This window comes from Telopea speciosissima, chromosome 3 (assembly GCF_018873765.1).
Source record: "Telopea speciosissima isolate NSW1024214 ecotype Mountain lineage chromosome 3, Tspe_v1, whole genome shotgun sequence".
NCBI classification, from domain to species: Eukaryota; Viridiplantae; Streptophyta; class Magnoliopsida; order Proteales; family Proteaceae; genus Telopea; species Telopea speciosissima.
This window is the reverse complement of record NC_057918.1, coordinates 60,371,796-60,384,469: the sequence shown is the minus strand read 5'-3', so window position 1 is coordinate 60,384,469 and position 12,674 is coordinate 60,371,796. Positions and strand designations below refer to the sequence as shown.

Genomic DNA, 12,674 nt, shown 5'->3' with positions numbered 1-12,674 from the left:
GTGAAGACATCAGCTAGCTGATTCGAAGATGAAACAAATGGGGTCTCAACAAGCTTTTGCAAAACGCCATCGCGAACAAAGGGACAGTCCACCTCAATATGTTTAGTCTGCTCATGGTAAACAAGGTTACTAGCAATATATATAGCTGCCTGGTTATCACAATACATCTTCATTGGCGTAGGCACAAGAAACCCCATTTCAAGAAGAAGAGACCTGAGCCACATCAACTCAGCTATAGTGTGGGCCATAGCCCTGTACTCAGCCTCTGCACTTGACCGCGCAATAGTTGTCTGCTCTTACTATACCATGAGACAAGATTACCCCCAACAAACGTACAATAACCTGTAGTGGAACGACGATCACTTGCCAATCCAGCCCAGTCTGCATCAGAATAAACAACCAGATCCATATGCTGATTAGGACGATAAATCTACCCTTTACCAGGAGCACCCATCAAATAACGAAGAATACGAATGGCAGCATCCTAGTGAGCTTTCTGAGGAGTTTGCATTAACTGGCTCAGAACACCAACAACAAACGAGATGTCTGGTGTCTTGACAATAAAATAAATCAACTTTCCAACTAAACTCCTGTACTGGTGCACATCCTTGAGGGGATCGCCATCATCTACACCAAACTTCTGATGAGGATCCATGGGAATGTCCACTGGCTTAGATGCAAGCATGCCAGTATTAGACAAAAGATCTAAAACATACTTCCTCTAGAAAAGACTGATGCCCTTCTTGCTTCTCACAACCTCAATGCTAAGAAAGTAGTGATGATCACCTAAATCCTTGGTTTGAAAGTTTTGTTGTAAGTAAGCCTTTACCTCATCAGTGCCTGCGCTTCATCACCAGAAACAATAATATCATCAACATACACAACCAAGACAATCAACTTGCCACCACGACGATGAACAAACATAGAATGATCAGAATAACGCTCTGAAAAATCGCTCAATGTTACTGTGGCACTGAACTTCTCAAACCATGCTCTGGGTGATTGTTTGAGGCCATAGATTGCTTTCTTCAATTTGCACACCCGAGTACTATTCTCCCCCTGAGCAACATACCCTGGAGGTTGCTCCATATACACCTTATAAAGATCACCATACAAGAAAGCGTTTTTAATATCCAACTGAAACAAGGGCCAATCAAAATTAACTGCCATAGAAATAAGTAGGCGAACAGAGTTCAGCTAAGCAATAGGAGAGAAGGTCTCAAAGTAGTCCACACACCATAAGTCTGTGTATACCCCTTAGCAACCAGACGGACTGTAAGCCGCTCAGCAGAACCATCCGGAAGGTATTTGATTGTGTAAACCCAACGATACTTAACAAGTTCCTTTCCAGGAGGCAGATCTACCAAACTCCAAGTGTGACGAGATAAGAGAGCATCCATTTTCAAGTCCATGGCCTTCTTCCAACTAGGAAGGCGAAGAGCCTAAGTATGATTTTTGGGAATAAGGGTGGAAAACAAGGACAAGGTAAAAGTATGAACAGAAGAGGATAAGTGAGAAATGGACACATACTTATCAATAGAATATACATTGGACCTTTGAGTGCAAGAGTGAGTACCTTTACGCAAGGCGATAGGTAAGTCAACAGTGGAAGAAGGAAGTGGAGCTTCATTAGACGAAGGAGCTGGTAGAGGTGGTGAAACGGGATGAGCCAGTAGAACCTCTTCTTGTGCTACGGACTTGTCACGTTGCCGATAAACCTGTAATGGTGGTTTAGAGAATGGGACAAGGACAGGGACAGGAGGAGCATCAACATGCCACTCATCCTCAGAGATAGAAGAGGATGAAGAAAAATAAGAATGGTCCTCAAAGAAGGTGACGTCTATACTCACAAAATATCTATGGGTGACAGGATCATAACACTTGTACCCTTTCTGGGTACTAGAATATCCAAGAAAAACACACTTAGTGGACCTGGGAGAGAGCTCTTTAGAATGGGCATGTAGATTGTGAACAAAACAAATACACCCTAAAACACGAGGAGGCAAATGAAAACTAGGTTGACCAAGAAAAACAACGGAAAAAGGAGACTTCTCGTCAAGAACAGAAGAAGGCATTCGATTAATCATGTAACAAGCAGTAAGCACCCCTTCACACCAAAATTGCTTGAGAACATGCATATGGAACATTATTGGGCGGGAAACCTCAAGTAAATGTCTATTCTTATGTTCTGCCACCCCATTTTGTAGTGGAGTGTAGGAACAATTAGTTTGGTGAATCATTCCATGGGAAACACAAAAATCTGAACTATCACGCTGAACATACTCCAAAGCATTATCATAACGGAAAATTTTAATAGATAAACCAAACTGAGTTTTTATTTCAGTATAAAAATTTTGGAATACAGAGAGAAACTCGGAATGATTCTTTAAGAGGTATAACCATGTGAAACGAGAGTGGTCGTCCACAAAAGTGACAAAATACATGAAACCACTCCGATTCTTAACACGACAAGGACCCCAAATGTCTGAATGGATTAAAGAAAATGAAGACGAACTACAAGCCACAGTACGAGAAGGGAAAGAGGCACGGTGATGTTTTCCCAACTCATAGGCTTCACACTCTAATCGAGACACAGATTTAAAAGAAGGAAATAACAATTTTAACCTAGCTAAAGACAAATGTCCTAGACGACAGTGCCATTGGAACGGAGTCACCACTACCAACAAGAGCAGCAGTGGTAGATGAGGCAGTAGCATGATGGTCAAGGTAGTAGAGTCCATCCTTTTCACACCCTCCACCAATCTTCTTCCTTGTGTGAAGATCCTAAAAACCACAACAAGAAGGAAAGAAAGCCACAAAACAATGTAAAGCTTTAGTTATTTGATTATTAGAAAGAAGGTTCAGTGGTAACTGAGGAACATGTAACACAGAGGAGAGACTCATGGAGGGAGTGGGAGAGATGGTACCATGTCCAAAAACAGGAGTAGAAGAACCATTTGCAAGAATAACAGGAGATGATGAAAGTGTATGTGAATAAGTGGTAAATAATGATGACTCATCAGTCATATGAGTAGAGGCCCCGGAGTCAATAATCCAAGATGGAGTAGTAGTGGGAATGAGAGCAAGTGTACCTGCATGAGCTAGAGTCGCAGAGGAAGATGAGGGCCCAGTGGATGTAAGATTGGATGCCTCCAAGTGTTGTAAACGCCATAATATCTGGGAGAGATCATCACGGTGAGGAGTTGTAGTAGGACCATTACCTGGTAGGGAAACTTGTGGAGAATCACAATGGGCAGCACCATCATTACCTCCTTCAGACGCTGCATGATTGGCAGACTGAGTTGCCCAATTGGACTTACCATGCTTGTCCTAACAAAAATCAACCGTGTGACCAGTCTTCCCACAATGAGTACACTTCCGAAAAGGTCTATCACCTGACTGACCACCAATACCGCGCCCACCACCACCACCACCACCATGTCCTCCCCTTGAGCTACGTCCACGACCACGACCACGACCACAACCACGACCAACCATAAGGGGAGAATTCTCCTTGGTAGTAGAATCGGTTTTCCCAGGAGAAGAGATACGCTGTAGGCGGGAGAACGTGTCAACAAGAGTAGGAACAGTTTCTCCAGCAAGAATATGCCCCTTGACAGTCTTCAAATCAGAATCTAGGCCAGCCAAAAACTTAGGCACAAAAAATTCATTTCGCTGAGCTTTTAATTTGTCAATGCCGGTGGTAAGAGGCTGAAAGACATTTAATTCTTCGACAAGACCCTTAAAAGTGCTATAGTAGTCTTGGAGAGGCTTGTTTGACTGTCGGAGCTGAAATAGTTTCTCATATAAATCATACACCCGGTTCATGTTTTTCTCCTGGGAATAGGTATCCTTCAAATCCTCCCACACACCCTTAGCAGTGGTGTGAAACATCACGTTTGCAGCAATATCGGGTTCCATGCTATTCTATATCCAAATCAAAATAATAGTACTTTCTTGCATCCAATCCTCATAATCTTTTGAATCGGAGGCAGGAGGATCAGAGGTAATATACTTGAGTTTCTTCCTAGCCATAATATGAACTTTCACAGCTTGAGCCCATAATAAGTAATTTGAACTCCCTTTCAACTTGATAGAGGTAATAGTGACATTCACTGTTTCAGACTGGGATGTAACAACTAAAGTAGTTTTATTTTCTCCCATGGTACCAACAGAAAGGACAGCCAAAAATCAACACAAAGGAATAACCAGAAACTTCCAGCCAATAACTCAATGATAGGGCAGCAAGCACTGGAATTAAGAGACCAAGCTTGCAAAAAAAAAAAAAAAAAAAACTTCAAGTGGGAAATAACAGGCTGAATACACAGCCAAAGAAGAAGCAATATACTGCCGTAATGGGTTCAAGAGAAACCAGGAACAAAACAATCAAAATAAGGCCAGGAAGGAAGATTGATAAGCATCAGGAGTTTAGAATATCACCACGATAGAGCACCAACTGTAGCAGAATTGCAGAGTAATAGGCAGCAGAAAGATAAAGGAAGGCTCAAGTTCAATCTTGGAACCAGTTGAAACAGCCAACACTTGAAGAAGGCGGCAGCCGATCTCCTAACAAAGGCCTTGAATCCTTCCCGATTTCAAAAAACGAAGGGAGAACTGAGGAAAACCTTCAAGTCATCAATCATCCATCACCAACTAGTCACGAACCAATAGAAAGGAGTACCGAAGAGATCCTGCAGCCAAAGGAACCAGCAGCAGTCAAGAAGGGAACTCAATTCTATCGAGTTCAGAAAATAGAAACTGAACACTATTGAAAGCAGAAATTAGAAACTAACTCATCCTCCAATCGAATCTTCAAGGGAGGGTCTTCAAATCACCAAAACTCATCGGAGGGTCATCTAAGCTCATCATCCAAGCATTTTTTCACTATTTAAGGTAAATTCTATTTCTCTAAAACTATTTTTTTGAAAAGTCTATGTACAAATTTTGTTGGATGGTGATGATATTAATATATGTTAGACACCGAAGGCCGATCTATAGCCTCACGGTGTCGAAATTTTTTTTCAATATGTTTTTTTTTTTTTTTTTAAAATTTTTGGGTTTTAAAAATTCATTTTCCTACAATTAAAATAGGAAATAATTAGGGGTAATATGACTTAGATGGTAATGAATTAAATATATGTTAGACACCAATGGCCGATTTACGGACCGACTGGACATTGGCGTGCCCCATCTTTTGACGCACATACCACTCCATTGGCATTGGATTATGGTGCATTACAACCTTACGGTGGATATGGATATGGATCATCATCATATGGGCAGTTTAGTGGGGTAGGGGAACCTTACGGTGGATATGGATATGGATCATCATCATATGGGCAGTTTAGTGGGGTAGGGGACTATGACTACCAGTCCCAGTCCCAGGGACATACTGGATCATCTTTTGTAGATAACATCTTTGCATACCCTAGCGGACCTAGCTACCAACCTCTCCAGCCATACATGCAGCCAATGCCATCGCCTCTTGCGCCAGCGCCAACATCAACATCATATCACAGTGGATCATCTTCTTCACGGACTGGATCGATTGGTAACCCTAGCTTATATCCTAGGATAGGTTACCTACAGTATGTTGATGATTCCATTTACGTGACACTTGTGGATGACTACACTCGTTTCTTCTCCGATTCTATACCGTGGTCCACATATGTCCTTCAAACAGAGAGCAATGGATGTCGACTCCAGCGAGGCATGAGTGGGATTGATCCAGGGAGGCACAACAACTACTATTAGCAGTTGTAATTTGTAACTTAAGTTGTGATTTCATTGATCTATGAACTTGTGAGTTGTGACTTGCAAGTTGTGAGTCTTGTGACTTACTGACTTTGACACTTAGTGTATTGCCTTTAAGGCTTTAAGCGAGTTATTGAATATTATGGAGTTTATGAGAATCATGGTACTCATCAATGTGTATTGGCTTTAACTTGATATGTGATGAAGTTAAATACTATTATTAAATATTAACTGCCTAATCTATGAGTATTTAACTATTTATACATTAGGGTCGGCGATCGTATGTCAATCAAGGGTGCAAGCCCAAAACACCAATTTGAATTCACATTTTTACAATTTTATGGTTTAAATGTGTTTATTAAGCTTAAATAAGGCTGTGCTAGATATGGCCAAATACCCCCCGAGATGGATCCCCGAAATATTGCAGAAAAAATGCAATATTTCGGTTATATTTCGCGATATTTCGGGTATCTCGGATATCTCGGTAGGCCCAAGATACCGAGATATCGCGAAATATTAAACCTTGGCTTCGAGTCATCTTTCCAATGCAACTGGAATCGCATCGATCTGACTCTGGATGAGGGAGTTATGGTCGTTTCCATGTGGTCACTCTAGAATGCCCAAGTTCTTCGATAAAATGTCTCAATGAGGGATCCCATACATGTGGCATGGTGTATGATGAGGTGGCATCCAAATGGACTGGCTAGGGATGTCAACCGGTCGGTCATGGTCGGTTTCAGTCGGGCCTAATCAGGCACTCTCATTTTTCAGCTTGGCACTGTTCCTGACCATTTACATAAACGGACCTTCCTAAGCCAGACCTGTACACGATGACAATCGGTCGGTTGGTTACCAGTCCCTAAATGGGCTTTGGCACTCTTCTCCACAATCGATGGCCTGATCAATCCCCTTAGCCGAAAGCCAATTGATCCCTGAACCTCAAATCCGATAGGTCCTTTGAACCCATAGTGATGGGGTTCTTGTACTGTTGGATGCATTTTGAAGCCGATGGAGCAACTGCAAGGGAAGGAGATGATGAGACCCTATTGGAGATTCTGGTGCCGTTGGAGCAGCTGTAAGGGAAGGGTATAATGAAGGTCCAGTAGGATTGGTTGGGGCGTGTGAAGGAGTTGGTTGTGCGGTTGAGAGAAACATAGATGATCAGAGCCTTGCGAGTGGCGGTGTCGTTGCTAGCACCAGTTGAATCATAAGCCGTTGATGGGACTGAGCAAGGCCTTGAGGCTGAGGATCAACGCTGCGCCTATGGAACACCTTATCGCCATGGTCGTTTCTGCTTTTATCTCATCCATTTCTAGTCTCTACTCAGTCTTGGGGTGGTGGCGACTCGCTTCTGAGGGCAGCTGAAGGTATAGTGACAGAGTGAGTATATTTTTTCAGCTTATTAGGGTATCAGTGCGGCGGTGTTTACATTAGATTTTGGGCTTATTAGGATTTCACTTTCCTAATGGGAATGGAAGGGTTAAGAGAGACGAGAGTCTGGTTGAATAATTATTACATTGAATAAATTACACATTTTTATATTAGATTTCTCTAAAACATGTCAGTTATAAAGTGTGAGGGTGTACCTTTTCTTTTGGTAAGAGTGAGGATGTATTTTATTATAATATAAATTACATGCTTTTCATGAAAAGCATGTCTGAGAAAGAGAATGAATATATATCATATAATATAAATTACGTGCTTTTTTAAAAGCAAGTAGAAAGTGTATATAATATAAATTATGTAAGATTTTTTAATCGGTTGGCTCGGTCGGGGGACTGCTTGGATTGGGAACGACTGTTTAATATTCAGTCAGGTGCATAGCCCGACATGTTTATGTAATCTGTTGGCCTGGTTCCGGGATTCACCCCTAAGACTGGCCCAAACCACAGTGGCCGAGGCATGCCTGCATGGCAGCTAAGGCAGTCAACAGGGCTGTCTTGCATATAACCACCATGGCCACAAGGGCAGCCGAGGGCCACAACCGAGGGCCGCATGGGCCGTGCTACACCGTAGCATGCTGCAGCAGCCAGCCTAGGTTGGCTTGCCATGCTGCGCGCACACGAGGCTGCAAGGGACAGCGGCCGCTTGGGATAATGGCTTGGGTCTCCTGCGGCTAAGGTAAAGGTTGCTTGCCATATGTTCGATTAATGGTCTCAAAGAAGGGCCCAAAAGGGATTTTCGTTGGGGGGGGGGGGGAGAGGAAAGAAAAAAGAAAAAAAGGATCAGCTAAAGAACACTAAAACTGGTGAAACTCCATGGTTTTTTGATTTTCGCCAGCCAAAATCATTGGTCCTTTCATTCTGCTTGTTCTATATGAAAAATTTGTGGGTTTATATTGTCTACCAGCAGTGCATAATTTGGGTTTTATGAATATTCATTCTGTGGTGAAGAATCCTATATAAGATTCTGCTTATTCTCAATAAAATTTGTTAGTCATTAAAGGGGGGGGGGGGGGGGAAGAAAAAAAGATCAGCTGAAGAACACTATAAGATTAACTTCTGAATCCTCAACGATGTAGCTAGCTCCTCTCTAGCCTCTATTCTCGCCGGCTATCCTGGCCGGCTTGAATCCTTTCTCTCTTGTCCTCCTTTTAGAGCATGCCGTCACCCCCTGCTGTTGCTGGCCCCCCTTCTCCTCCTCCACCTCCTTCCCCCTCTCTACTTGCTGCCCACCCTCCCCCTAAATGGAGCACTCTCTTCGCTCCAACCCCTGCTTCTTCCTCCGATGGCCTCCCCCTCCATTTTGTTCCCCCTGCCACTGTTGGTTGCTCCAAAGTGGCCCTTTGCCCTCCTGACTTCCTTGTCGACGAAGCTAAACTTTGGGAGAACTGCTTGGTAGGCCACTTTCTTGGTTCTAGTCCTCCGTTCCCCATTGTCAAGCTTTCTCTTACCAAGCAATGGCATGCCAACGTAAATCTGGAATTCTATCTTTTTGATAATGGATTCTTCATTTTCAAATTCTCGGATGACCAAGTTAAGGCTCGAGCTCTGGAGGGAGGTCCTTGGCTAATCGGGAAGAAATCCATTTTCCTGCGCCAATGGCACCGCCAACAGCAGCTTTGGCGAGTTGATTTTTCCTTTACTCCTCTTTGGGTTTCTCTACCTGGGCTTCCCCTTCACTACTGGTGCAACGACGGTCTTAGCACAATCGGCTCTGTTTTGGGAACTCCCCTATTTTCTGATGTGAGAACCATGAAGAAAGACTGTCTGGCCTTTGCAAGGATCTGCGTTGAAGTCTTTACTCTCGAAGAGCTTCCTTCCTTCTTCACAGTGAAAGAGGGAGAAGATTTTTCTTTTGATCAAGAAGTCCGCTTTGACTGGAAGCCGCCACACTATCTGGTTTGCAAAGCTTTTGGTCATGACTCTTCAATCTGCTCCCCCAAAGCTCCTTTGGTCCCTGCCGGAGAAGACATTCCCTGTCTTGCTGGTGATGCCTCTCCCAGGCTTCCCTCGAATCTGCCTTCCAGAGATCTCTTAGACGTTGCTTCCGTCTTGCAGAAGGAAAGACCCAGGTCTCTCTCGTCAAAACAGGGGTTGATCTAGAACTCAATGCCGGAACCTTCACCAAAAAGTTGCTTCTTTGCAGAATCTCCAGGCTTTTCCTGTTGGTCAGAATAGATTCAGGCTTCTGGCCTCTGCAGATGGAACAGATCACAACTCTTGTCCAGAAAAGCTCCATTTTGATGTTATTCCTCGAAGGCGCTCTCGTATGTCAGAAGACGCCTTGGGTGACCTTACCATTCCCAGCTCCTCGAGCGAAATCCCAGAAGCAGCTGCCCTGCAGTCGTCGGATCACTAGGAAGCTCCGCAGGTTGCTATTTGTGCTCTGCCTACGATTGAATCTCCCTTCTGCGAGAGAGATCCCTGCTATTAACACTCTGCCCGAGGCAAATATGATCAGATAGTCTTCTCTGGCGGAGGCTCTTCCCCTGCCCCTTCAGTCTGAAACTCTTTTGCAGCCTGGGAACCCTCTCCCTCTTTGTAATGTCCCTCTTCCCTATAACCTTCCTTTGTCTTTCTCCCAGACCTAACCTTGTGAGCCTAGGAATTACCCCCTTCCTCAAAAGCCAAGTCAAAGCCTTCTTAACCCCCCGAGCTGAGGTTACCGCACCTGTGGTCCCTTCTCTTTCATTGGCCATTCCTATTATGGCTCAGCCCACCATCCGATTCCCTTTGGCGAATCAAATTGGTCTTAATAGGCCAGCTGGTCTTATTGGGCCATTGCCCCCCCCGGCACCTTCGAGTTTTTCGTTGCCGTAACCCTAGCTCCCCTCCTTTTCATAAGAATCGTCCTTACATTGCTTATTCCTTGCCCTGCCCGGAGAGGAATGCACCCCTAAGGCTTGGATATCCGGAATCATGCTCTTTGCCGTGAGCCTTTGGATCCTGGATAGTTTGCTTTGTTTGGTTGGATCTTGGTTGTTTGTTCAGGCATCCTTCTTTAGTGCACTTTGTTGGGGATCTTCCCCTTTGTTTGTTCGTCCTTGCCTTATTTAGGCAAGGCTCTGTTCTTGCCTCGTGCTTGTATTCCCCTCCTTTTTCCTTTGGTTAATGAATTTTTTATTCATCCAAAAAAAAAAAAAAAAGATTTTGCTTGTTCTATATGAAAAATTTGTGGTTTTTTATTGTTTACCAGCAGTGCATAATTTGGGTTTTATGAATATTCATTCTGTGGTGAAGATCTTCCTTGAATATCTTGGCTTATTGTTAAGATTGTGCAGGTTTGGGCATGATTATGCAGGTGGATATGAACGTGGAGGGGGCAGACTTGGCTATGCTGATGAAAGGCCTCATGGTCGATATATGAATCGATCATCTGGTGGCTATCAAGGTGGGCCTTCTGGTAAGTAACCATTTTAACTTTTTTCCCTCTCCAACTTTAGTTGAGTGTTCACTTCTAACTGCTTGTGTTGTAATCTAGAATATGGACCAATAAAAACTGCTTCTTATGTCACTCTATGTTTTTTGTTTGCCCCTCCCAGGCCCTGCAGTAGCAGGAGCCTCGTGCATTGGGACGCTCTCTTCCCTTTATTTTGGTTGGCACTATAATTATTAGCATGGCTGCCTTGGTAGATGTACATTCACTTTATATTTTAGTCTGTCTTGTTCTGTTAGGTAACCTTTGGCTGTGATTTGTTTTGTAATCTGTGAATCTAATGCAGCCCGGTGCTGTGTGTGTGTGTCGTTTATTCTTTCCCCTTTTGGATTGATGATGAAATTTGGAAGAAAAGTTTGTTTAAAGAAAGGAGAAAGCCATTTTCCTTATTACATATGTAAGAAAAGAAAGAAAAAGAATGGCGACAGAGGAGAAGTGACTCATGTTTTCAGAAATCCTCGGAAATCCCATTTTCTAGTTACTAGTAAAAAAAATCTGGCAAAGTTCTTAACCTTTTTTTTTTTAATAAATTACTGTGACCGTTCAAACTAGTTAATGGATAGTCTTTATCATTGCAATATATTTTTTGCGTATCTTCTTCTTCTTCCTTTTTTTAATATATATTTTCAGTTTTGGCTGTAATTTATTATAAGACTTGGGGTTTCATTAGTGGTGTATAATTTATGGTTTTATGTGTTACTACTAGTTTGTAGATTTTGCAGATTCTTACGCAACGTAAGTAACGTTTCATTTAGGATTAATTTTTTTTTTTTGGCCTTTCTCTTTTTATGTTATGGTGCAAGACCATCTGAGTTGTCTTTAGCCTTTGATATAGATACATGTGTGTATTTCAGGGATGTTGGCAGTCAGCTATATGAGTGCTTTTGTTGCGTTCATCATCTGATTTTGTTCGTGCAATATTAAAATTAGAAACAATTGGTTGCAGGACGATGGATTCAAGTTGGCAGGAAGTTGAAACCAAACCCCTGATTTAAGGGAACAAAGGAAATAGAAGATTCAAAAAAAAAAAAAAAAAAAGTAGAGCTGGAGCTGCCTTGTGGATTCACAACATAAATTTTCTCAATTGAAGTAAAGAGGGGGAAGACTTGTCTGCATGCACTCTTCAATGAGCTGTGGTAGTTTATTTTCTTCAGCCTCTGGCTTAGCAAGTTAGCAGTTTTCTTTCCTGATCGATAAGGGAAACTCAAAAGGAGTTTATTAGGCTGATTAGTAAACATTGCCAGATTAATATTGGACACATCTGTGAACTAGCATATTGAGGTAACAGCCTGGGAAGAGGAGGCTCATAAGTGCACCAATACATCTGAATCTAGCGACTAACGCCTTATGCCAAATTATCGAACAACCTTTTTAGCTGGTAGATGTGAAACAACAGGATCTTCAGTGAAGAAGGGGACGATAAGCAAGGTTTGGGGGAGAATAAGGGTAAGGGCTGGCACATTGGGTGTGCAACCAAGACATATCAAGGCATCACCTCCGACTATGTGATGAGAGAATAAGGGGGGCAGGAGGCAGGGTCTAATATGATCCAAGAGGTAGTAATATGTGAATGGAATTCTCCTCCATGTGCTTTGGGAAAACATGAATTTTTATTGGGAGTATTGTTGGCAATGAGGGCGGGCCTTGGTGCAACGACAAAGGTTGCTCCATTGTGACCAAATGATGCAGATACACTACTACCTTGGACCAACACAAACCCAGTTGGGTATCCAGATGGAGATGGATCGGGTCCAGATTGAGTTTTTGGAATTTAGTAGGATTTTAGGTATTTATGTTATTTGGGGAAATAATGTCTTTAGTTTATTTTATTCTGTTTATTTAGAAGTTAACATAGAATATTTGGTTTCCCAATTGTTCTTAGTTTCCTAGTTAGAGAGTTAGTCTTTATTTTTAGAAGTCTTTTATTTTTCTTTATATGATGTAATTCCCCATCATTGGAGACAGATTTTAAGAATGCATTGAGTTTATGGTTTGAGTAGCCTGAGGGCTGTATGCTTGTGCACTCTTTCTCCCCTCCCCCC

At 42.7% G+C, this 12,674-nt stretch overlaps 1 protein-coding gene across 2 annotated transcripts in view; it reads left to right on the top strand.

Moving 5' to 3' along the window:
- LOC122655834 (serrate RNA effector molecule-like) overlaps positions 1–12,674 on the top strand; it is a 39,266-nt gene that overhangs the window by 2,107 nt on the left and 24,485 nt on the right. Inside the window, exon 2 of one of the 2 annotated variants that reach the window (XM_043850195.1) lies at positions 10,478–10,587. In XM_043850195.1, the coding sequence (XP_043706130.1) occupies positions 10,478–10,587 (110 nt within the window). Of the gene's footprint in view, positions 1–10,477; positions 10,600–12,674 lie in introns of both variants that reach the window. The other variant, XM_043850194.1, reaches the window with a different exon arrangement.